The sequence below is a fragment of the Excalfactoria chinensis genome, chromosome 3 (assembly GCF_039878825.1).
Source record: "Excalfactoria chinensis isolate bCotChi1 chromosome 3, bCotChi1.hap2, whole genome shotgun sequence".
In the NCBI taxonomy this organism is placed as follows: Eukaryota; Metazoa; Chordata; class Aves; order Galliformes; family Phasianidae; genus Excalfactoria; species Excalfactoria chinensis.
Genome location: NC_092827.1, coordinates 85,656,417 through 85,684,159, shown reverse-complemented (window position 1 = coordinate 85,684,159; position 27,743 = coordinate 85,656,417). Strand labels below are relative to the sequence as shown.

General features: G+C 37.5%; 1 protein-coding gene across 4 annotated transcripts in view; it reads right to left on the bottom strand.

Annotated features, from left to right (window-relative positions):
- KCNK2 (potassium two pore domain channel subfamily K member 2) overlaps nt 1-27,743 on the bottom strand; it is a 120,572-nt gene that overhangs the window by 7,780 nt on the left and 85,049 nt on the right. For all 4 annotated transcript variants that reach the window (XM_072333264.1, XM_072333263.1, XM_072333266.1 and 1 more), the window contains 3 exons: nt 19,189-19,349; nt 16,081-16,267; nt 9,266-9,405 (listed from right to left, as the gene is read on the bottom strand). In XM_072333264.1, coding sequence (XP_072189365.1) covers nt 9,266-9,405; nt 16,081-16,267; nt 19,189-19,349 — 488 coding nt within the window. The remainder of the gene's footprint in view (nt 1-9,265; nt 9,406-16,080; nt 16,268-19,188; nt 19,350-27,743) is intronic.

The following is a 27,743-nucleotide window of genomic DNA, read 5'->3' as shown; positions in this document are numbered from 1 at the left end:
GTCACATTATATACTCAGCAGAGTGGAATACATAACGTTTTGTCTAAGCTTTCAAGAAACTCATCTAAGCTTTCTCGGAAATTTGTCTCAGAAAGTCCCACTTAAAAACTGAAATAAGAAAAAATAATAACTCAGGTAAAGGCAATCTTGATGTATTTAACAATGCAGCTGCTGGGTGGGGTGGTTCTGTAGGCGGGTTTGTCTCTCTGCCTTCTCACTTTCCTGCAGTCCTGGGTAAACTATTGCTGGCAACAAACGTATGTTCATTTTTGCAGAAGAGAAAAAAACCAAACAGGTTTGACAGACATTTTGATTGAAGCCCATGCTTTTCCTGTATCTTAAGAGTTTAGAGTTCAACTAAATAATTTTCCATCCCCAGTATATTGCTCTTAATATTTCTAATTAGAGCATTATTAGAGAACATCCAAACCTCACTGCCCTGTAGCAGAGGTAGAGAAGACTGTTGTCTACTTGTCTGTAAAGGTAAGACAAGACAGTAGCAAAATACAACAGAAAGACCACAGACTGTACAGAGACACAGGCTGAGCTTTCCCAGGTGTGTAACCATTACTTTATGCTCCTTCATTCTTTCCAGAACTCAGCTCTGTAGGAAAGAACTCTTCTGCAGCAGATCTTTAACACAACAAACTTTCATTTCAAACTGAATGTCTCAAATAAAGCATTATTTGTTCTCTCATCTGGTACCCCTGAGCAGCATATGAAACCCTATTTTAAAAGCCAAGCACTAGAAAGATTCCACTTTGTAATATTGCTATCTTCTGAAATAACATTTAAATTACTTAGACAGTGGTCCTTCTGTACACACAGTGGTCAGAAGTGCTCTCCCACTGGTAGCTGGATTATTCAGTCCTTCAACAAATAACGTCTGTGAGCTCATTCCAGTGAGCAATGTCTGTTTACTTTCACCCACAACTTCCATGAGTGCAGCTGATGCCTTGGATGAAACAAACCACGTTAGTTAAAGGGAATGCAGAGAGCTCGTGAATTCTGATTATTTTGTTGTGGAGAAGCATATATGGTGACATCTGTGGGAATGCATTTTGTGGAGACAATGACAGATGGCAGATACAGAAATGCTCTTTTGCTCTATCATGGTCCAATTCAACCAAATCAGAGCAGGTAGCTTACAACATCCTTTTTTCAATTGGCAAAAACAGATCAAAATATATCAGGGCTTTTTTTTCCCCTCCTTTGTTTACCTTTTTGTTGTTTTTTCTCCCAGACATATAAACACTCCTGTCTTAGGTACCCCCTCAGAACTATTTCTGATATTGTTCATTAGACAATTCTTTGCACAGAGTCACATGCGTATATTTCATTATTGTATACAAACTATTAGCTTGATTGGCTCCATTTCTAGCATTTCATATTCCTAATACAATTTCAAGCACAAAGAAAAATGTAAGCATCTCCTTTAACAAACTCAGTCATTTTACTCAGTTGTTTCATCTACCTCAGAAAGCTATCCAACCTCTCTCAACCTGATGGGACTGAATGACACCCACCTTTACTAACCACAAGAAACTACTGGAGCTAATATGAAGCTCTCTCAGCTGAGCTTAATGTGATTCAGGAGAACAACATATATTCTGTCTATACTCTACATGCCCATGACTTTACTGTGGCCAGAAATAGCAAACATTTTAAGAATTTTAGTAGAAACATAATGAAAACCAAGTCACAAGCAGTTGAAGGGCTCTGTCATTTGAATCTCTCCCACAGGAAAAAGCTGACTTCAATAAATTCACTGGATTTTATTTTATTTTATTTTTTCCCCCACAACGATATGCAAAAAAGAACGAAGAAAAGGCTTAATTCAGACTTGGTACTAGGATGGTTATTGTAACTACAGGGTCAAGTCTCACCAAAAATAGCTTAAACCTATATTTCCCAATGTTAATATCTAGGGTGATATTTTGTGAAATATTAAATCTCCACTTTAATTGCTTAACCTGAGTATTACAGCTGCACTTATTCCCTCTCTAGAGAAGTATTCCATAATTTCTTCACTCTCTTTTATCTATTATCGCACACCACAGTTTCCTCACTATCAACACAGCTTCCTGAAGATGCAAGGTTATTCTGGCTTTGCCTGGCAATACTTCCATAGGAGAGTTATCAAATGCAGACTTACATGTCTGAAAGAAAATCAGGATTTCCTAATACACATTACAATAACCTGCATTCAAGGAATCTTCATGTTTAATTAACTCTGAGAAACACCACTGCTATAACTGATCTTTTTAATTAATTTCTATTTTATTATGAAGTGTAAGTCAATTTGTTCAAGTTTTATTTTTGGGAATTCAATAGCTCTTGTCATTACTGTCTGGTTGAATTCAGTCTGAACTGGAGGCATTTTATCATTCCCAAACTGTGCAAGTCAACACACTGAAGGAATGAGGAGCACTGGGGAAGAGCTGGGGCTAACAGGCAACATATCCAGAGTAGCACTCTGCCAGAGTTGTATTTTCTTAGCACTTCTGCTGTAACCAACACCACACCAATATCACTCTGGGACATGGTGGAACTTACGCAAAAACAAAACAGCCACACCTACAAGGCTTTATTTTCTTTATCCTCAACTAAGAGGTGGGATATAAACACAGACCACACCAATATGCTAACAATGATTTTTGCATGCATGACAAATCTGAGGCAAGTTAAGCAAGCACCGTGTGTGAGAAGTACAAAAAGCTCAGGAAAGGCATCTCAAAAAATGAAGTGTGAAAGCCTATTAGCAAACTAGCTCACTCGAGACTAAGAGAAAAACGTGTCCTTTCATATTGTTTACTGCACATAGTACAGCCATGTACTTGCAAAAGAGCGATCAATACAGAAACTGTGTACTAGACTGTTGCTGTGACAGGACCTAGAACACCATCAGGATAGCTTACACTCATAGCTTTTGGACAAGACCATCATGCTTTATTTTGTTGGGGATTTTTGTCGATTTTTTTTTTTTGCTTGTTTAGTTTTTGTGAATTGTTTTTCATTGTTGTTTTGTTTTTTGTTTTTTTAGTCCTGCTGATATTCAGGTTTGACAGTATTTTATGACCTAATAGTTTATTTTCTTCCCCATCAGACACAAATTAGTAGGAAAAAAACATGTTTTTGAATGTTGTAATTCTTTCTCAAATACACATTTCTTCACACTCTTAAATCTAGGCAGGCTTCCCTTGTTTTGCCATTTTCGTAGCCCTCTGCATTCCTCTCAAATGTTAGGCCACAGAGCCAGGGACTGTTTTCTGGTAATATTCCTTTCAATAACATCTGTAGCTGTAACACAGTGTTCCTACAGAAATTCAACAACCGCCTGCTGGCGCATCCTACAGTTGTGTCACCCCCATTAATCACTGCCTTCTAAAAGGATTTCACATGCAGTTGCTTCCACACTACAAACTGCCTCCCACAAATATTTCTCTAGTTCAGCACTTTCTAGGAACAGGCTTGAACCAAGAAAGTCTGCCCAATACTTTGAGCATGTGAGTAGATGCATTTTAGCACTACTGAAGCTTTCTTTGGCATTGTTTTTTTTATTGTTGTTGTTGGCTTGTTTGTTTCTACAGGGGGGAAAAAAAAAAAAAAAAAAAAAAAAAAAAAAAAAAAAAAAAAAAAAAAAAAAAAGCCCTGGATTGTTTTCTTTGATAGAAGGTGCTCCATCTTGCTTAAAGCAACCTGCAAGGGATCAGCAGTGTGCAATGAATCAGTGGTGGTCTCACACCTTTGTATAAAACCTCTGATCAGCAGGCTGGAGAGCTATCCTGATCATCTTCATTTCCAGCTCAGTGGCTGGATGCAAGTGCCGCATTGCAAGCTCTTTGAAGAAAATCTGTTACTACCCTCATTGAGCAGGCTCTGAGGCCTGTTTGCCTGCAAGGTCAGTTTAATTCACAGAAATCTTGCAAAACTGTACTGCACTACTCTACCAAGCTAAGACCATTCATTTTGGAGTCAAATAAGCACCAGAGATGCTGCCAAATCAGAGAAGCCAGGAAGGAGGCCAGAGAAAGACGAAGGATAAAGGAAGGCCATATTTTCAGCAAAGAGTGGCTCAGCTTTTTTGTGAAGTCAGACTTGACCTTCTTTTTTTAATATAGGGGTAATATAACAAGACTAAAAGATACCATGCCACTCCATGTATGCAGTCCACACTTAGGGTCCTCCCATGATGGATATGAGAGATGGATTCATATTCCCTTAAGGCTGGGACCCATATGTTTAGCCTTAAGCTATAGTAAAATGAAAAGTCAATAAATATTATGGAGTGCAATAATATCCGTGGCATCATCATGACAAGCCTAATTCTGTTTTGACAGACATGAGTGACAGGCCTGGCGCTGATGCCAAGGAGATTAAACAGAGTGATGATTCAGATGAATAAAATTGTTTATAAATACCAGAGATAACATTTGCCTCTTGAATTTCCTGAAGAAGTGAGTAAGCTGTTTTTCATGTAGTTTTAGACCAGATCATTAAAGAGGGATCCATACCATTCAATTCAAAAGAAAGACACATAGGATGAAAATCACTTGTCCAAACAGAGTTGATGTCTTAACAACCTTGATGTTCAAAGAAGAGAATCTGCTTGTAGAGGATGCATTTCATCTCACACAGTAGATGCCTTAAAATGAAGTGGATATGCTATAAACACTCATTGCCTTTATATTTAGTGCAAGGAAATGTAGATGACTATGTCAGAAGTTACTCTCTACAGTGGAGATTAATTCCATCTTCATTTGTTTGAATGGAGTCTGGACTAAAGTTTCACAAAGAGTACTGTGAGCCCAAGGGATGCAAGCACTTCAATTTATAAACAAGAATTTGAAATGCATGGCCTAAGTGACTAAGATTCTTGGTTGGGCAGGCATTTTTGCAGGATATACTGAAATTCAGAAGCTGCTGCATATTGAAGCAGAAAAAATATGAAGAGGAAAAATCCTGTTGAAATATTATCTTTCAAAGAGACTAAAATCAGAAGACTTCGTAAGTTCTGAGTAATCAGAGCACAGAGAATAATGAAGAGGGAGTTTATGGCAAGCTAGTATAGCTAAAGCTGAACTTCAGAGACAGATCGCCTACTTATGATTATAGCACACAGCATGTTCCAATGACTTTCTGACACTTCATCTATCTTACTGCATGAACTGCTTCCAGCAGCAGATCTATGCTTCTAAAACTCCCACTTCTGTCTCTACTTGTCTTTCACTTCTCCCTTCATCTGATGCATTCAAAACTTTCAAGACTATTTCAGGAACCAAGACCACCTGAGCAACTAAAAGACATCCTGAATATTTGGATTTTAACATCAAAACACAGCATTAGAGTGGATCAAAGATTAGCTGACCAGATTATGTTTTTTAAATCGCAGTTCTACTTGCATCTGACAAACATTTTGGCACTACCCTGAAAAAAAAACAACAGGTTTTTTAATTTGTTGAAACAGTGAAATGCATTATTACCACCAATCCTTATGGCAATCATTTTTATGATCAATACAGCTGCACTTGTAAAGCGGGAAATGTGAACGGGTCTACAAATCTTAGGTAATAGTCATCATCAACTCATCCACTCCTTGGAACCTGAAGGATTCCTTTTACAGTATATACTCTACATTAGCACTTTTAAAATTATTGTTTTTATTTTACTTCAGACCACATGAAGAAGCGCAAAGGAGGCTATCACTGTTGCCTATGAAAAACGTCAAATAACTCAGTTTTGGTTGCTAAGGGGAAGGAAATAAAGGGGCTTCTAAACACTTGCATCCTCTGTCTCTGTTCTGGACTCCAGAAGAATTCAACAAGCTTGGCAGGTACCTGCCTTCAAAATTAGACCAGAAGAAATCAACTCTATCAGTCACTACTGATTGATTTGCCCTCTCCTGTATCTGAAAGGGTAAGGTAGTGAAGATTTCCTTCCTTTCTTTCCGCCCCCCCCAATGAAAACTACAAGACAAGTCCTACACAAAACCATTTTTTTTACTTGTGGATGTTGATGTCCACAGCAAGTAAAAGTCTCTTGAAGGAAGACAACTTACACAGCAATGTATTTCATTTGAAATATATTTAACTGTTTCAATTCTAAAAGTGCATTCATTATGGTCTTATAGATTTTACCCAGTTTCTATCTCTCAGTAGATTTCAGTGTATAACATCGTTTTTATGGATAAAGGCTTCTTCTGTATATAATGAGCTATTTTTCCCCAGCGAGTGATAGAAAGTTACCTTAAAAAAAAAAAGTAAGTAAAAAGGCATGCTTATGACTAGGATTTTCCACATCACTTACTTGTACTATCTGAACTACAGATAAAATGATCTGCTATAATCTGCATCCACAGCATCTGGAACAGAGCATCATAAATTTAAGCTTAACTGAAAAAACAGGCAGTACATGAAATTTAGTCTCCTCTGACTTCTGCTGGCACAGAGAAGACTAAATTTCCACTGAACTGCCTTGGCTTCTTCACTCAAATTTTCCTAGACAGATTGCAAAGATGAGCTGAGACCAGCAGTTCTTTAAATAACGAAATGCTACTTGTAAAGGTAACGCAGTGCTTCTGTTAATCAGTTAACCTGTCAGCAGAATGCAGTACACTTACACATAAATTCCTTTCTACAAAATTAGCACAGAATCCAGAAATAAGTTTTCGTATTTTCTAAATAGCACAAAGATTTCTCTAATCAGTCTCAGTCATTTCTGATACTGTAGCATCTATTGCCAGAATATTTTCTTTCTGCTATGGATTTTCTCAGACACACTTGTGCAATGGGTTAAAAAGCAGGGGAACACTTCTGAACATCAGGGATATGATTAATTGAACAAATGGTACCAATTATGTTATGTCTGTCTTTAATTTAACCTAAAACACACGAGACACTTGTTTACAGCAAAGTCCTGAATACCTGCATCAGCCAAGAGAATTTGGTTATATCTGAAGAATGAGGCTTTCCTTTCTGTAGACAAAATGAGTATGCTTGTTTAGGCTACAAAGGTGAGAAAGAATGGAAAGAGGAAATAAGAGATACATTCCTGGTGCCTGAGCAAAGTTTGGCATAGCACTGTGCTGCATAACCTGGCAAACGGAGCTTTGCTTCATATATAAATAGTATTATACTTTATATACTGAAAAGACCTATGACTCTATTCAATTCATGTTTCTTTAAAGCCTTTCCAAAACAAGACTATGTTGAAATATCTACAGTAAAAACAACAACAACAACAAAAAAAGACATTATAAAATCGACACTTTCATTACATATTGTCATTATAATAACATGGATAATGAGAGATTCTAAACAAGATTAAAATACTCAGTGCTATGTTCAATTATGTAGCCAGGATAGCATCTTATCCAGATATCTTACTGCCTAATAGAACACCTTGAGAAAAGCAAGATTAAAGACCAAATTCATTTTAGAATGTAGTGCTAACAACTAGGCTGTCCCACTAGTGTATGAGGAAGGGCAACAGAACCAAGCCTGAGCAGGGTTTTTTTTCATGGCCCCAAGTTATTGTTCCTTAGTCATAATCCCCCTTTTTTTTTTCCCCAGGAAATAAATGCAGCTTAGAAAGTGCTCCAAGCTAAGAACAGTTAAACTGTAAAAGAATGCACTAGGGAAATACTATATGTATTTGCCCAACTCTTTCCCCATGCTAGGTGGCCTTGATTCTTAAGCACAAAGCAATAAATTTCAACAACACAAGCTAATCACATTTGACGAAATCTGGTGGTTTCCCTGCAGGCAGTGGAAACAATACAGGCTGGGTGGTAAAGTTGCCTGCTGTGTTTATCCAGAATACAAGACTGTGAACCTGCATATTGTTGAACTTGCAAATAAAAACACTTATGTGATAACCACTGCTTCATATTTGTGAATGTCATTAGTAAAGTTAGCTGTGTGAACCATAAATATCCTTTGAAATTTGCAAAGCAGAATATCAGTTCCCATACTCATTAAATAAAATGGATCAAATAAACATTGTGCTCTGCTTCAGAGCTACCTCCTCTCATTATTTAGCTGCTTATTCTTTTATTGGAATAAGCGTTTATGAAATTCTCAGTAAAAACATGCTTAAAACAGGCCTCTCACTAGCTGTAGGAGCTATGAGCATAGCAAATAGGCTGCCTTTCCATACAGACCTCACAAAAAGGGGTTTACTAATCCTGCCCAGCTCACATCCTCCTACCCACTGCCACCATCACTGCTCCCCTATGGTTAGGAGGAGGCAGGGACCCTGAGGGGCCCAAGGAGCATATATCAAGTGAAGATGTATAGGCATAAACTACCCTTCATAATAGTCTTTGGGACTCAGTTTGCCAAGGTTACAACTAAGCCTTGATGGTGCACCCTACAGCTAGGAAGACAACTTAAAGAAACCTAAGTAGCAGGCACAGTAACCAGAGTATTCATTCAACAATAACAACAAAGATTGTTTATATTTGATTAACGCAATTGAACCGAGGAACTGAAGTTGAACCAGAGGGAAATGATATATTGTTTAAAACAAAAGTTATTTCTAAAGCTTCTAATGAAGATCAAACTGTGCCAGCTGCAACCAAAGGAATTTTTATTTATTCTCTAACATTTTCAGAAGCCAGAACATTTTGTTAAGTGACAAAATTTAAAGTATTATATCATCATTGAAATGATAAATACATATTTACAAGCAGAAGTATATTTTAACTGAGAACGACACACCTTACTACAAATAGCTATGCATACAGCTGAATATAATCTAGTAAAATACACCCAGACACATTTAAATAATACATTTTAATACCTGTCAAGCTAGGGAAGATTTATTCTCTTAGTATTATAAGATGGAGAAAGGTATATTGAATATAAATTTCTACCGTTCTATATCATTTTTCTTTCTGTGCTCACATCTCATAGAGAAACAATCAAATGAAAATAATTTTTGTCTCAGAAATTAAGGATTTCATTCCGCCATTCAGAATAATTCTTTTATGAAATCATCTTCTGTAAGTCAGCTGCAAATGTGCATACACATTTAATTTAATACAGTTTACCTAAATCTATATGCAGCCATGCAAAAATAAATAAATAATCACTAAAGGTTTGACTAGACTGCAATAAGGATTCCATTTGAGCTATGACATATACTTAGCATAGAAACAGGTTTTTTTCCCATTCCCTAAGAGCAAAAGGGGTTATACATTCACCTGACTTACGAACCAAGCTTTTATAAAGCAATATTTCTTCTCTTTCGGAAGTTTTCTTACCTCTTCTTTTGTCTTTTTTGATATGACTCTTAGCCAGTCTCCAATCATGCTGAGAACAGCTGCAAAGTAAGCAAGCCCAACAAGGATCCAGAACCACACCACTGGCTTATAAAAATCTAGGTACTCAATATCTGATCCTCCTGAAAAACAATGAAGTTAAAAATAAAGCACATTTAATTGTTACAGGCGTAAAACCAATTTAAAATCAATTCTCTTCCAGAAGTTCTATTTCTTCCATTTTCTTAGTACTGCAAAATTTTATAGCAAATTATTTCATTGGTAAGACATCACAATCTAAACTCCTCCATTGCTGAAAAGCTTTTGTGAGATCAGCAGTACTATGCAAATTGTACACAATGGTTCCTAATCTTTCAAATAATGAAAATGAACACTGAGAAATTGATTCAATTTCTGAGATACTGTTATTTAAGGTGGAGGTTACTGCTGATAGCTTGAATGAAAGGACTTCCCACCTTCTTCAAACATGCATGCCATACCAAATTCGAAGTATTGTTCTGCAGTATGTAATACATCCATAGGTTGAGAAATCTGACTTTGCTAGGACTTAAAAACACATCTCCATTACATGAGTCCTTAAACTCCAGTAAAGAATAGTACCAGCATTAAGAAGCACCCCTGTGGGGCAGTCAGACACTGCCACCTCCATTTTACAGTAGAGAAGAAATCAGTCTACAGGGACTTGAGTTGAACTCAAGAAAATGCAGATAATTTAGTTGGCAGCTGAAGGCAGGTTTTTTTGAATCCCTCTGCCATAAGAACCAGACACTTTCTTCCTTCCAAGTGTTGTAGTGAAAAAAAAAGGGGGGGAGGGGGGGGGGGGGGAAAGGATAAATTTCAGAGATGCTGTAATGGAACTTTTATTTCCAACACAGCTATAAAGAACAGATGCCTAATTTCCCACAAAGAAAAAGAGGAAAAAAAAATAAAAGGTTATGTTCATCCAGAGCTCTCAGACAACACAAACTAACTCATATTTCACATCCCACAGTACAATAAAACAAGCCTTAAACTTGCAAGTCAGCTATACCCTGTCAAATAAAATCATACCCTTAGTTCGGGTTACTGCAAAGAGAAGTTTAATTTGTGTATCTGCCCACTGAAAGGCCAAAGGAAAACACTCTTTACCCCCTTTCATGGCAAATAATGATTTTTCCCTGCTATTGTTATCTAATCATCACACAGGTTACAAGCAAATTTTACTGATTGTTATCTTTGTGAGGAAGCCCTCATAGACAGAAATTGTTTTTCCTCATGTCAACAATCCTTTTCAGTAATAAAAACTGCTGAGCAGGAGTGGTTTATTTAACTGCCTAAGAGATAAATCCATAATTTAAAAAAACGGGTACTTAACACCTGCACAGTTACAAGACGGTCTGGAATAGAAGACAGCCTACCTGCAAAAGTGAGTAAGTGGTACTTCAATGCAAACGAGACCCCAGATAAAGCAATTTTTTAACAGCTGCTTCATACCAACCCAGCCAAACAAGATTTATCCATGTTTTTGCCCTGCTATCATTCAAAAAGGCGCTGATTGCCATGGTGCTTCACAGCTCTGTCAGGAGCCAACCATGAACCACACTCCTTGGTTCACATTCATCACCTGCTTATAGGACAAGGTTTTTCCTGCACAAGGAAATACAATACGAAGTATCCTCTCACCAGCCTTCTTCTGGAGTATAAAGTTTGTAAATGGAAACTAGAGATCAAATATATCAGTCTGCAAGCAACATTTCCTTCACTGTGTCATCCCAATTTATTTATAGGAAGGTTAAATACCAGGTCAGGAGTTAGGACATCTTGATATTCAATTAACATCTTTCTTTGCTTTCTGACCAGGAGATGGCTCCATCTAGCCATGCCCAATGGAGTTCAGCTTTCCAACTTTTGCAAGGGGCAGTCAATACACTCCAGGATAGCTTATCACTTGTTGAATTTATGAATTCTAAGGACTCCTTGGTGAGTCCTTATTGATTTAAAGGAAGGCCATGAAGAAAGAGATGCACCTAAGCATACTTGTCCTGAGAAAACTCTCTCTATATGTATTTATACATATAAAAAGCAATTACATAGATTAAGTAAAAAGTTTCCTTTGTTGATGCCACTCTTTTCCCTTTCTTTTTACAGGTAACCAACCAAAATTTTATTTCTGTGAAGTCTTTTTTGCTTATACTTTTCCTTAAAAACCATAAGTAGAGAATAGAAAAAGCTATCGGCACAGAGTACCTTAATTACTTATTACCAAAAAGCCTCTGGTTCATTCCAAACTGTCACTGTTGTCCTACTCAGAAGTCAAGAGACACTGCACACTGACTCAAACTTAAAGCAGCCTGCACGGTTCACACTGACAGATGTGAAACGCTGAGGTGACAGGAGCACTTCTGAATGCCAAAAAGACACAATGCCAGCAGGAGAAAGCAAGATTCTGGGTTGCTATGACAAGTAGGTGAGGTGTTCCACTTTGGTGACATTAAATCTATCAGTGTTCTACAAACTGGATCTCCAGCTGAGCAATTCAGAGCAGACACAGATAAATGGATTAAAATGGAAACACCCTTAATTCAGTTACAGCCCAAAACAGTGAAAAAGCAATATTCTAAAAGTCACAGATCAAAGGAAAAAAAACACTTCAGAAAATATTCTTCAAGTGGAGACTCACTTTAATTGCACTAATTCACTGCTTAACCTTATGAAATGATATCAATATGCCCCACTGAGAAACACGCTACTCATGTGTTATTAATAATTTCTGACCTCCACAGAATTCAGTCAATTTTTAGGCATCTAATCTATTTTATATTTGATAGCTGCTACACTCTCTCTTTCAGAAACATCTGCAATACCTTCCAATTTGAACTGCAGTTAAAGGATTTATCTGCACATAGGAACATGCTGTACATTTTTTGACTTCATTGCTAACTTAGGTAGGCAACTTCCTTACACCAGAAAAATGACGTGAAAAACTCTCTTACTTTCCTCCTTCACAGAACATTAGTAACATAAGTTTGATATTTCTGTAGAATTAAAGTGATTTCTTCGAAAACAAGAAGTATTTGAATTAGTATGTCATGATTTTCAAGAGAGTCCTGGCTGTTCCTTTAGAACGGTTTCCTTTGTGTGTGCATGTGTGTGAGAGGGAGAAGCTAGAATGGTAAACTTTCTTCAATTAAAAACAAACAAACAAACAAACAAACCCTAAATAATAATAATAATAATAATGAGAATGAGAAAATACAGGAATAAAAAATAAAAAAATAAAAAAATTTAAAAAAAGTCCATCTCCCATGCCAATCAACCCCATCAACCAAAAAAAGAACCCATTTTAAAAAAACAGAAAAAGATTAAGTTTGTTTTTTGGAACACTGTCCATGTATTTTCTTGAACTTTGAATACAAAACCTCTTCATCTTTTCCCTCCTTGCTTGACCCTTGAATGATCAGCATTTGATGTATGCCTTAAGAGTTCTCTTGCTGGCGGAAACTGCAGCTGAAATTTCCAGAGGCTGCGAATGACAACTTGGATTCTCAGTGCAAAAAGGGCATTCTGTTCTTCTTGTTCCTGGGAGTGCTTGTCCTCCAGTGTAAATGAAAATTAACTTGTAGAAAAACTCGAGAGCTGTACAAAAACTTCTGTTACAACAACCAGCCCTACAGTCTTTAATACATTCCCTAATCCCTAGCTCCTCTGTTGGCTACTTTCTCATACAACTATTTGGAAAGGCTCTCCTTTCCTTCCTCAAAGTTCTCCAAGGCTTCAAATCCACAGGTGCCAGGCAGCCTGTTTCATGTTAGTGAAAAGTGGCAGATACTGGAAGAAGTCTCTTAACCCCAGTACAGCTTATAATAACTGTAACATTCCTACGTACGTCTTGAAAACATGGGTTTTCTTCTGGGATGATGCTTCCCAGAAAGATAATATGATAATTACCAAAATATTTTGAAGTTTTAAATTGTTTGGAATTTTGTTTTGTTTGAGGGAACTTTATGAAACAAAGTTGACAGTTATGAAATATCCCATGGAGCTCCAATATGCTACAAGAATTGCCAAATACTTTATTTTTTCCTAGAAGCCCACTCCATTGTAATCACAATTTGAAGTTCCACTGCCTACCACGCTGTTTTAGCTTTGACTGTCATTCTAAGTGGAAGACAGCAATTTACACCTCAGATATGATTTAAGAAACCTGCCTTCTCGGCCAAGAAAATCATAAAAAGAACTAAATTAATGCCAGCCCAAGACTTTTTTTTTTCCCACTTGCATTGCCACCTAGGCACTGAGAAGTGGACTGATAAAGAATTCTTCCTGCTTCATGACTCACCATCAATAACCAGAACCAAAAAATGTCATTTTCTAGAGTCGCAACAAATCCAGATGCTTCTGTCAGGTGAAATACTTATGTTCTATAGGACAACCTATCCTACACCCTTTCACCCCATTAAATGCTTATCTCCATGCACTTGCTTAACTTCTGTTTAAGGCACTCAGCTTTTCTAAATTTTTGAGTGATAGTGTTCTAGATGAAGCTTGTAATAAAAGTGATGTTTAGGATTTAAGAGGTAGTTACGACTTACGTAAAAGGAAAAAAAGCAGGTCAGAAATCGTGAAGTCTGCTTACTAATTTGTTAATTTGCAAAAGAGTCTGCATGCTTTCTCAAAATTAATAAGGAAACTTAGTTATTCAGATAAATGTTATCAGCTTTATTGAGTACTTGCAGAATCAGTTTGCCTTTTAAAATAGCTAGAGGCCTCAGAGCTGAACACAGCACCACAGGTGGGGCATTATGCAGGTAGAGCAGATGGAAACAATCACCACCTCTGGCATACAGGTCACACTGTTTTTCATATTGCCCAGGAGACTTTTGGCTCTCCAAACTGCAAATGTATTCTGCCTGCTCACGTTGAGCTTTTCCTCAACCAGCAGCCCCAAGGTTCCACAGGGTTGCTCTAAATCTATTCTCTGCCCAGCCTGCATTTTTTTGCTTGGAATTACCCTAACCCAGATGCAGGACCTTGCACTTGGCCTTGAACTTCATGAGGTTCATGTAGGCCCACTTCTCAAGTCTGCACAAGCCTCTCTGGATGGTACCCCTTCCCTCCAACGTGCCAAGTACACAAATCAGTCCTGTGCATTCTTATCATCAGGCATCAGAGTACATCAGTCCATACAAACAAGATGAAAATTAGTAAGCTTACTGTCAACGTTGTCTCTGACAAAATACAATCCATTGGCCACGTTAGCCTCATACAATGATAAAAGTGTCCTCAACCTTTTCTCTTTAGCATCTTCTACAAGTACAAATCCAGTTCCTACACTCTGAATCTTTAAGCTAATAACATCTCAGTACAAATACAAGTCTTGTGCATGTTGTTCTAAAAGGAAATAGAAAACATTCACAGCATTTTGATAGCACCATTTCACCAGAATTTTAAAATTAAAAATATGCTTAAGGACTATGAAAGACCATGAAGTATAGAACAACATAATTCAAGGGCATTCAGTAGAAGGAAAACGCATTTCCTGGTAAAATAAAAAAACACAACAAAAAAGACAATGTAGAAACAAATTACGATATTAAGTGGTCTACAAATAGAAATCTGCGGAAGTTTATAATGAGAGTAACGATGAATGTACTCAGTGTTCCAGCTAGAGACAAGTGGGCTATTTCACATAATGTCTTACAGTAAATATCACTAGGTCCTCATACACAATTATTTTTATTCCCTGCCATGCACATGCCCCACAGCACAGAAAAATTCAGAGCACCCAGACTCTTTGGTATGAAACAGCACAAATTTTTGATTTTGTATTAGTCAGAATTTGTTCCAAACCACAAAATCACGAAGACAAAATTGAAGTAAGAAAAACAATATGAGGAAAGAGACGGGTAAAAGTCAGAGACATCCAAAAGAAATACAAAAGCATCACAGAAATAGTTACTAGGAGCTACTCAGCATAAGACTCAAACACTGGGTGCACTTGGACTCATGCAATGGCAGTAACTTCAGATGTGACATGGAAGAAGACCACATCACGTGAATATCTGCTAGCTGTGCTTTCCTCCAGCAAAACAGGTCACTGACATCAGCCCTATCCTTCCCTCCTCACTGCTGCTGATATCAGATGGAGTAAGCTTATTTCTATTGCCTCTGTCTGACACACAGAGGCTCCAGAACTGGGAAAGAGGCACCTCTCAATATTGGATATGTTGTTTATGGGATATACTAAAACCTTCTTTTCATATTATAAAATACATGTGAAAAAATGAACACCTAACAAGCAAAGCACAGAAAGGTACAACAACAGTGAATTTCAGTGGTAGAAGCAGAAATCTGGAAAAATGCATTGAAAGCCAAAGGATGCTCACAAAAACTGTGTTGTATAACAAAGCAATATGAGACACTAAGGGATTCCTGATAAAGTAAGAATATTCAGCAGACTAAAACACCATAATTCTTCTTATATACCACATAATCGGTGAGGACAAAAATAATCTAAAATTAGATAAAGCATCTTTTTGACAAAATAGCAGAGAAAAAGAATTAAGATGCATTGAGACAGGTTAATTATCCCACCTCCTATCTGTAGCTTGCAGTATGATCTAACGTTCTTCAAGGGACTCGAGACAAATATGATGAAGGGTAAAATTGTAAAACAAAGGTTAGAACACCCCCCACACACACACACGTGCGTGCTCACACGTGGTTGGGTTTATAACCCCACCCACAAATAAAATAAAAGCAAGACGTAATTGTGCAAAACATTATAAGATAAAGTTATGAGAAAAAAAAATAATTACCTGCAACATAGTCACCAAATCCAATGGTAGTTAAAGTGATAACGACAAAGTAAATTGCATCTAGTGTGCTCCAGCCTTCTATGTGCTTGAATATAACTGCAGGAAGAGCGACAAACAGCACGCAGCCAAAGAGTATGAATATTATTGTTGAAATAATGCGAATCTTTGTCTGACTCACATTCCATTTCTATGGAAGAAAGAGAAGGGGAAAAAGAAAAAAAAAAATAATCTGTTGTTAATAAAACTGTGCTGCCATCAATAAGCACCTCTTACCCAATGTGCACACACCATAGTTCACAAACAGGGAAAATAAAAGCCAAAGCATGGTTTTAATTTGAACGTGTTTTCAAAGCAAACATGAGTATCCTAGGAAGCATTTTATAGTAGGAAATGCAGAGTACGTCTTTACTCTTCACTGTGACTGGCTTTGTGGTCTGGGTGGGTGGTATGTGCAACATGCATTGATGTTAACAGCTGATTGTGCTAGCTTTGAATGATGGCTAAGTATTTGAGTGAGCTTCAAGTCGTGTTTGCACTTCAGATGTCTGCTTTCTTCATTCATAAATACCTAATTAAAAATAGTAATTTTAACTGTATTTCCCTTTAATCAAATAGGAGGGCTGCTCCAATACCATTGCCTGCCATGAAATCACAGCCCATGATATCAGTGAAGGACATTAGTGGTATGGAAGTAGAGGACAAACCTTCCAGACGATATTCCTTTACATTCTGTTGCTGTGGGACTGACAGTAGCAGAGGAGCAGTCTGACAGAATGATTTCTGATATGGAAGCGTGTGTGAAGCAAAAATGTGTCACTGAATTCCTCTACATGAAAAAAATGGCACCCAGTGACATTCACCAATGCTTGCTGGACATTTATGGAGACCCAAGAGTGGATGTGAGCACACTTAGGTGGTGGGTGGTGCATTTCAGCAGTGGTGATAGTGATGTGAAAGACAAGCCATGCTCTAAATAACCACTAATTACTATGATACCATGAAATGAAAAGCAACCCAATGAGTTCATCCACACAAATTGGTGAATTATGACAAGGGAACTGTGTACAGAGCTGGCTGTCAGCTTTGATGTATTTGGAACAATGGTGGCTATTTTGGAATATCCCAGAACTTGTGCCAGGTGGGTTGTACAAATGCTCACGCAGAAACAGAAGGGCTGACAGTCACAGTTTCCTGGATCACTTCATTACCAGTGACAAGACAAGCATCACTACTATAAGCTGGAGTCAAAATGGCAGTCTACAGATTGGAGACGTGTGAATTCCCCATGGAAGAAAAAGTCTGAGACATTTCAATTACATTTTTTATATTTCACTGCAAAATTGATTATGTCATTATATTGATTATCTCATTATATTTCATTATATTGCACTGCAATGTGAATTTGTCCTGCATGTACTGAATACTATGTATTCAGATTGCTTTTCAAAATCCTCAGCATCACACTGAAGTAGAATTCTGTCCTCACACCTTCAACTCTCCCCAGTCTGAGTTAATCTATAGAATTACAGGACTTTGCTCTTTACTTGTTGCATAAGTTATTAAGCTGTTGATAAAAAGCTACTGTACTACAGGTAGAATGTCAAACATGACTTTGCAATACTGTATTCCCTACCAATTTGACAATTCTCCTCTCAGTGTTTTTTGTTGTTTTCTTCTTTTTTTTCCAAAGAGTCATCCAACCAGCTACAACATACTGGTTTAAATTTAGAGAAGCAAAGGATTGCACAAAACTGGACTATTTCTTGTATTTAACTTTAGCGCCAACAGAAACCATGTTTTCAGTCAGCATAACCAAAGCCAGCTTTAGTAACCCAAATCTCAGTAATAACTCATGGCAACAAGAAATTCCCTGCTCTGACCCATCAGTTTTCTCCCATCTATTTGGAAAATTAGTGAACAGAATGAAGGAATGATCTGCACAGCAAAATGCATATCAGTGTTTTTATTCAGACTGCCAGAAGACGACAAGTCACTGAATTCTTGTTGCACGTACACAAATATTACAGGGAAGGAAAAAAGGAAAGAAAAGAGGGAGTCCATTATCCCTGTGAGCAAGAGTCTAAGAGACCAAACAAATTGGTCTGATGGCTTTTGTACTTGAAAGAAAAACTGAAATTCCATTATAATAAAAAAGTGAAATGGATAAAAATAAAATGCACTCATGGAACGTTCTTACCCTTTTTAGCCAAATCTCAATGGAAATTGCTGCTATTCATCAATAACTTATTGGGACTTGAACTGATGTCCTCAAATAAATAAAAATAAAAAAAGTGCTTTTTCTTAATTTTGTCTTTCAAGCTACTGTGTATGAAACAGAATAAGTTAAGCAACAAACTTCCTTTGCTATAATTTCTGGTATTTGGTTCTTAAGGACTGGCTGCAGCTTAACATTATCTATATATTTATAAATCTGTTGGGTCTCTTCCTCCACTTAGGCTGTGCTGCTTTCCATGGAGTAACTAAAGATTCACAGGCCAGACAAAATGAAGGACATGAACCTTTAGGCTGAGCTAAGTTTAACTGAAGCTGCAAATACCATAAGTCCAATGACAGGCAAGAGACAGCAGGCTCTGTACCATTTAGGCCATCCTGCAACCCTGAACACACAAAGGATTAACCAGTTACAGACCAGTAAATCTAGAAATATTAGCGTGTACGGACTGTGAGCATTTCCTCATGCATGGTGCCATCTGATTTTGAGAACCATGGTTTTAAACTCAGACACCAAAGATCTTCTGTGAACCAATGCAAAGGAACAGTAATTGCCAGAAGTCAACGCTACAGCTCAACCCCTCCTTTCCCCATGTCAGTGATTTCCTACTACATACTACACTACAACATCTAAAGGTAAACATCACAGCAAGTTTGGAGTAATTTAAGGGCAAAACAAAAATAAAATGTTTTGTTCCTCCTAATCATCACTATTATAGAAAACGTTGGACCCCATCCAACTCTCAATTAACGGTGTTCAATATGTTCAGAGTTTGCAATGTTCTCCCTACATTTTCTAGACATCTGGTTACAAGGATGGGCTGCACCCCATGCATTACACATGTTAAATTTAAAACAATCAGCCAGCATACTCACAACAAAGGTATCTTCTACTTTGGCAATTCCTTTTCCAAAGATTGTTCCTAGTTGATCTCCAACACCAGCCAAGAGAAATCCAAACAGAGGAATTCCCAGTAAGGCATAGATGATACAGAATATCTTTCCACCTTGTGTGCGTGGGGAGATGTTTCCAAAGCCTAAATTACAAACAACTTGAGATGTTTAAAAAGAAGTTACACATATCACACTACACAATTTTTAAGGACTACAGGAACAGAACAGTTGCAAACAAGTCCTACTAGGTTAACCACATGACACAGAAGACATTGTGAATAAATAAATAAATAAATTGAAAATGTTGTCAAATCCTCTTTGAACTTAATTTGTTTCATACTCATGTTTTGTGGAAGCAGTAAGCCATTAGTAATAATACAGCATAAGTTCTGAAATTATTGCACTTTTCAGAACAGCAGTGAGTACTGTGAGGGAGGGCAGAGGGAGAACTCATAAAGGGAAAAAATAAAAAAAAAAGAAAAAAGAAAAAGAAAAGAAAAAAAAGGGGGGGGGGATTATTTTCTATGGATAAATTAAGCAACATATTTTAAAGGAATTACCTTATCTTTTTTAGTAGAAAAGGTAACATGTAGAAGATCAAAAGCAAAATATTTTAGCACATAATTGAGACATGTCTCAGTTTTTGTCTTCAACATTAAATTCTGCATAAAATATACTTTCCATATAAACACTAAAAGCATTGAATGAACACCCAATTTTTCTCTGAAAAATCTGACAGATTTTAGAGATTTTACCTTCTCTATTGAGAACCTGCAATGTCAGTTTTCTATTTAAAATAGCATATTATTGATGCACACCAACCATAAGCTTCCATAATGCAAAGCACATTCAGGGAATATCTAATTTATCAGAACTTTTGTTTAACTATTTTGAGCATGTAGGTTTAAAATGGATTTTCTTCAAGAAACCCATTTATGTTTCCTTAATCTTTATTTCTGCTCTCACACAGGTGAACTAAAGAAAAGCTCTGTGTCAAAACGTTTTCAGCACACAGAAGAAAGAACTGCCCCTCACCCAACTCTGTTACAGAAAACATGACTGGAATACATTTTACTCCCAGATATTTTGCCATAGTTTCTGCTTACAAATAGTAATAATAAGAACAATAAATGCAATGTTATAACAACAACGTTTACGTAGGTTTAAAAAAAAAAAAAAAAAGTGAGGAAAAATTGCTTTTGTTATTAAAGCTTTAACAAAATAACTAATAAGCTTTCTCAAGTTAAACAAAGGACAGAATTATAGACTCACAGAATCATTAAGGTTTAAAGACCATCAACCCATCACCACCATGCCACTAAGCCATGTTACCTAGTATGAAATAGGAATCATCAGCTACAAGCCCTGGAACTTGTAAATTGTTCATGCAGTAATACCAAGACAAGAACATGACTCAGTGCAGGTGAATAAAATCAGAGTGCTCTTAGGATAACCTAGTATTCTTCCCTAAACCAGAGCCAGGGTTGAAATTACTGATTATTATAATTCAGGAAATTTCAGCTCCATCGAGCTCACTCTGTGCCTTCATGCAGCAAGCAGGAAAGACCCTTGAGTTTAAAAACAAAATTAGCTCATCGCCAACCAAAAGGGACAAACAGATTCAAACTACTCTGTTTTCATAAATATCTCTGTTTATGCAGCAACAGGAGCTTGAATAGCTGCCAGGGTGTAATTCCTGCAGAGTCTTAATGCAATTCAGAACCAGAGTCTGGATACACCAGATTTATAAAACTTGTACTGGGGAATCTGGAAACAGCTCTCCCTTCTCTTGGTTTAAGAATGTTATTATTCACTTGTTCCACAAAAATGGTACCATAACAGTGACAAAATACCAGCCCAGTCAACCACAAGTCAAGCAGGCAATTTTTCTCACTTTACTTCATTAAGCAAACTGGCACTTTCTGTGCATCCCATAGCTATTACGATAGATCATTATTGCTACAGCATACTTCTCATCTGCTGCTAATCACTACGAGAACAAGAAGTTCATGTTCAGCTCTGTGTATTCTTGCTCTAAATCACAGGTATATTTTGCTTGAAGTAAGGATGGGTCCACTTGTACCTTCAAACTGTTACTTTTCTCCCATAAATGACATAAAGGAGGTCTTGTATGATTAGCTTTTCTTTAAACTGAATCTCACTAACACATTGCTGGATAAAACAGCACTCCACAGGCAGTACACCCCATCTCCATCCAGCTGCTTGCTGCACACTGTACAAGCCACAGTGCTGTCATGACAAGAAGCACTTCAGTGAACAGATACACCATGGAGCTTCTATTACATGTTAATCATACTTCCTGGAGCACCATGTTTCGTAACAGTCTGTTGCTGCACCACAACCTACTTCTTGAGTTACCCAAATTGTCCTTACATTCTATTCTCCCTGATTCTTCAGCAGAAAGCTAATCCATCATTTATGTAAGGAGAAAGGAAACATATTTATATTTCATACTGCTGTTGTAATTCCTGAGGGTTTTGCTCCCCTGTACAAGCAGAGCAACGTTCACCTTGCAGAATGGGGTAAACTTCACCCAGGTAACATCAGTACTGTCTTCATGCTGTCCTTCCCCTAACATACCTCATTAATTCACTTCCGTAACCAGGAGCATAATCTGACTTCTGGTCTCACCAAATCCCTTTTATATTCTGCTAATGCCCAGCATGCCTCTCACACACGGGGAATCTGCACATTATGTCGTCTCTGACAGGCGTTGTAGACAAGAAACGCATTTTAAAAGAAGCTTGCAGAATGAAGTATATAATGAATTTACAACAGCCATATAAGTAACTGCTCCACTCATCAAAATAACATACTCCATGGTTTCAGCTCCACAACTCTCACAGCCTCCATGATTCAAGTGATAGATTGCTTTGGGAAACCCCAATCCTTGAGTCAGCTATACAGCTCAAAGGAAAGGGATGCTAAGCCAGCCAACCAGACCAAGAAACTGATAGGAATTATTTTTTCCCCCCATATTACCCACTTTTTATGTATTTGAAAATGAAGATGCCTAACTTTTGTATCTAGAACAGAACAGCTATTAAGTAGAAATTAGTAGCATTATGCAAACTACAAACTCATTACAGGTTTTGAGAAAAATGACAAAGTGTTTGAAACTTCTATCCCAGATTTTTTATTTTTTTCTGATGACATGAGTAGTTTCTCTCTTTTAAAACTGAGAAGACACACTTTTGTTCAGGTCTAGAAATGAGAACATCTTTGCATTCACACCTTCAGAAAAAAAAAAAAAAAAAGTGGCAGCCAATTGATTATTTATTTTTTTTTTCAAATGCATCTATCCTCTGTTTCAAGTAGAGAAAAATATTCTCTTCTGTAGTTCACTGCCTCGGTCTTTCAGAAAGCAGTGTTAAAAGAATAGACTCCTGATGGCAGCTCTGAAAGTTATGCCTCTTATTTTATTTCCTTAGCCCACTAAGTCAGAGGAGGATTTTGGTAGTATAGCAGTTGAGGTTGAACCTCCCCAGCTGTGTTCCATTACACATTGTTGACTTGGGACAGATGGCAGCAGAGAGACAGTCTGACAAAATGGTATCTGATATGGAAGTACAGATGAAGCAGAGGTTTATCAGTGAATTCCTCCATGCAGAAAAAAAATTACAACTATTAACACTCACCAACACCTGCTAAATGTTTACAGTGACCCAAATGAGCACAGTAAGGCAGTGGGTAGTGCCTTGCAGCAGTGCTGACAGTGACATGAAAGAAAAGACATTCTGGATGGTTGTACACAGCTGTCATACCACAAAATAGAGAGTGTCTCAATCAGCTCATCCATGGAGATCAGCTAATGCTGGTGACTAAGTTAAAAAATACCATTTTGTGGGCAAGAACTTGCTCTATTAAACAGCGTTATTGTGCTCTCTGGAGTATCAGTTGTAATTTCATAGAATCACAGAATGGCCTGGGTTGAAAAGGACCACAATGATCATCTAGTTTCAACCCCCCTCCTACGTGCAGTGTCACCAACCACCAGACCAGGCTGCCCAGAGCCACATCCAGCCTGGCCTTGAATGCCTTCAGGGACAGGGCATCCACAGCCTCCTTGAGAAACCTGTTCCAGTGCATATTTGGTTATGCAGAAACAAGCAGGAGGTAATACTTTCTGAGCAACCTGTGTATTTTAATGGATAAATCCCTGGCAAAGCAGAGCATATACTGATAAACTGCACAGAGGAGCTGCTGAGTTTCTGCTGTTGAACCAACTGGACAGATCCAAACAACTTGGCTGCCATGCAGCAGGTGGCCACATTGCCACAGGTTCACATCCAGCCTGACTGCGCAGCTCAATTATAGCAATTACCCTTTGAAAAGGGCAAACATGTGTTTTGATACTGAATGTCATATTGATTTTAAGGGATCAAAATATTCTTTTTCTGGACCCTCAGGAGCTATCTGATTAAATCTGTATGAAATGTATCTCATCACATTTCTACTAGCTAAGATGGTTTCCCCCCTTTTGGGGTGCCATTTAGGCTCAAGAGATTAGTAGTTAATAAATGCCTCATCACCAGTGCCCAGGCAAAGATGCACACTTATTTACAGAAAGTGATTTCTTTTGGTAGAAATATTGGTCTGGACGTGATCAAACAAGAATATTTTACATGTGTACCCACACTAGTTTTGTGGAAATCCTTTCGGATAACGCAGAAACTTTGTAACTTACACCTTCCTGTTCACTACACAGTAACTACTGCCTTTGTGTTGTTTTTTTGTTTTTGTTTTTTTTTAAACCACCTAATTTACTTTCTTCTTCTTCCAACCTCTGCCCTTCCCTCCAAAATATGCTTTGTGAGTGTATAATCATGCCATACACATTTACAAATAAATGTGTCATGTTCTTTACAACCTTGTTAAATTCAGTATGAGGACACTTGCATGTCCTCCACCTTTTGGTCTTCCACGTGTTTACCCTCCCAACATTATTAAGTAGTTAGAAATTTTATATTTCCCCTTCTCATAAATGCATAAGTGAAGCACAGGGAAGTCCAGAACTCACACTGAGTCTTTGGTCAAGTACTACACTATGACTTTACATTAACCCTGAACTAGCTGAAGTTTGGCACCTAAAAGTCTGAGAGCCTTTAACAAATTTGTTCAAGCCCAATCAGATAACTGTTGAGAATACTTGCATCCACGGCCTTTTCTTTCCACCAGTGCACAGGCTTATGTGCATGCACATATACATATATATTTGAGAGTACAGGGCAAGATAACTTGAAGACAGAATAATGACCAAGACAATTTTTCATGCCTGTAATTAATCAAATCCCAACACTAAAAGGTCTGATGCAGTAACAGAGGCGTGAGTCCATCTGTTGCAAACCACGGTCAGTTATGAAACCGCAGACCCATCTTATTCAAGTTAAGCATAATTTCTGCACTGGTCACTGTAGCTCTTAGAAGCCATTTCTCTTAATAGCTTCAGTCAGTGACTCAGGAAGGATGTTGTCACACAGTACTGCTATTTACTTAATATCAGTGGTCAGCACAGCACTCCCTTTGGTATTATCTGGATTCCAACCTACAAATTCTGGCTTTTAGTATTAATCTATAATTCTATGTCACAACAATGTCAATATATAATTTTGAAGGTTCTTGTGGTCTGGTTCAAGCCTAAAGAAAAAAAAAAAAAAAGCCTCCATTACCATCTCCTTTTCAACTATGAATAATAGCAGGAAAACCTAGAGTGACGTTAATAAAACATGTAATACTCAGAAAATGACAAAAGAGAGGCTAATCTCCTTTAAGTGGTTTCTTTTCATCTGCGTTCAGTGGGAGCAATAATCAAATCAAAACAACTTTTTGAAAGAACGGGCTGTAAGTATTCACAGGAAGTAAGTTTCCTTCTAATCAAAAAGTGCTGCGCTAGAGGTGAAGGAGCCTTGCAAGGAACATCTCAGAACAAATGCAGAAGTTGCTGATATATTCAGTAGTCCACATACAGTTGCTAAGACTTCCAAAGAAACTGGGTAACAACTGTTGAAAGCTCTTTAAAAGCCTAAACATCCTTTCAGGTAGCTCTCCCTCTTGATACAGCGCACCTCATTCATTCAGAGATGTCACTTTGCACAGCTAACCACTTCTTACCACTGGTGGGACTTGCGCACCTTTTTAAGTTCTCTTCCTCTGTGAGAGTGTGTTATAACTCACAACACTCATTCTTCTCCAAATCATAAACATCATCAATGTATTGATATAATACACTGACACAGGTGATCAATGAAAAAAAATTGTGAACTTCGAACATACTGAGAAAAGCCTACAAATAGAAGTTCCTGGTGCTGACTTCAATAGAAGTCTAAGAATTTTCTTCAGTATCTTTCCTTGTTGTTCACTGTAAGTAGCACAGCAAATGCATTACCAAGTCCTTACCAAGTTAAGGACTACTGTAAACAAACAGCAATAAATGAAGAGCTAAAACATGTAAAGTCTCCACCACTTGCCTTTTCTTTCTAGGAGCACTGCTATTTACAAATACAAGAGTATCCAATTTCTCTGGTGAAACTGGCTCTGTGCCATCAGTTTTCAGCACAGATATTCTGCAATTCCCTCTGGTTTCAGTGAAATCAAACTTCAAGATGACCTAATAATCTCAGTCCTACACTCAGCAGATTCTGAGTTCCAACCCTGATACAGCTGGCCAAAATGAATGGGTGATGATTTGACCAAGTAGACAAGCTTCAAGCATCTTTGTAGCATTAAACTTTTCTTCAGACACCCTTTTTTTTCTTTTTAGCTTAAAAGGGGTTTCACCAGTTCAGTGTTCAAAAACACAAATACTTAGAATTAAAGCTGCCAAGAGAAAAAGATGAGATATCTCCTAAATTTAATGCCTTCTGATAAGCTACATACACACAGCCCATATATCCAGAACCTTTGCCCTGAATCACAAATAAGCAGAGAAATTCTGGAGAAGAGTGAGCAGGCTGGAAGACATGGGTGGATGGCGAGTGCCACGAAGGGGAACATCCAGAATTGCACATATTTATCCAACTGCATCATTGCTTTAGCTTAGTAAGTCAAGCAGAAAGGAAGGATTTTCAAGATTAAAAAGCCACGTCTACAAAACAAGATATAGTAACTTCCACTGAGTTTATGATATTGATGGGCTGTATTCCTGACTCAGTGAAGTCAGCATATACTTATCTTTAAGAATACATTTAATTTTAATCTCGATTCAATAAGCATTTAAATGCCTGAAAGCATATGCACATTGTCAGCACTTATATCTGCAAATTTGGAAAACACATATACTTTGTCAAATGAAATTCTGAATAGATTTCCAGCAGTATCATGATGTTGCAGAAATCAGCACTGGAAATCGTTCTGTCACAGGTTCTCAAGTTGCCAAAAGTTCGCACTATTGTATACTGAAAGGTTTGGGGGGCTTCCATGCCAAGCTTGCCTTTGACAGACACCAGTGTCACTTACAGAAGACAGGAATTTCAGACAGTAACAATAACCTTGAGCAACCCCTTAATGAGGTCAATATTTCAGAAATCTCCACTCATCATCCTACGCAGGGAAAGAACTGAATATTGAACAGAACACATCAGGAAACAGAATACCACTTCCAGGTAAAGGTCTCACACTTGATACAATTCTTCATTTCAGTTAAAAAAATGGAGAAAAAGACACTAAAATGTATATAAAAATGAACCATAAGTAAATATATTTCTCAACTATTACTTTACTTTTTCCTCCTCCCTCCAAAACCCTAGGCTAGATTATGAACATTTAGTTTAGACTAAGGCTTCCAGCTCAATAAACAAAGACAACTGAGTTTTGCTTGGATTACAGAATGTGTATTACCTTCTGAAATCAGACGCAATATTGTATGAGTTAGAACAATCGCACCAGCTAAATCTATTCAGACTCTGAAAGGGGTGAAAAGGTATTTAAAAAAGGAGGGGGTTATGACTTCGTTCTTGCTTTGCAAACCTCTTCACCCATACATCAGTTTTAAAACACAGAAACACTAATTTGCTTTCACACACCCCCCCCCCCCAACCTCCATATCCACTTAAGTGTCAGTAGATCTTGTAAAAGCAACATCTCTCTCTTCAGAAAAGGAAAAACTGAACAAAGATCACTTCCTGAATAAAACCATACTGTGTTTCTCCCTACAAAAGCCTATAGAGATATGAGAAACACAGCAGCTACACAATCTAAGGACAATAAATCTTAATGACTTTTAAACAGAACTACTCCTCGTATGAAAAAAGGATGCTTACATTAAAAGAATATCCTACGACCTCATAAAACCTTAAAAATTAAGAAGTAAAATGGAGGTAAGAAGTAAGAAGTAATATTTAATAGTATTTTTTGCAGGTAACAGATTGGTATTTTCTATTGTTATTAAAGCACTCTGAAGGGCACTGCAAAATGGAACATGACAATTAGCTTCACTGAAAGTTCCCACTAATCCATTACTAACAGAAATTTCCAAACAGTAGCTTAGACTCATCTTTAGTTGTAGAAAATGTTCCAGT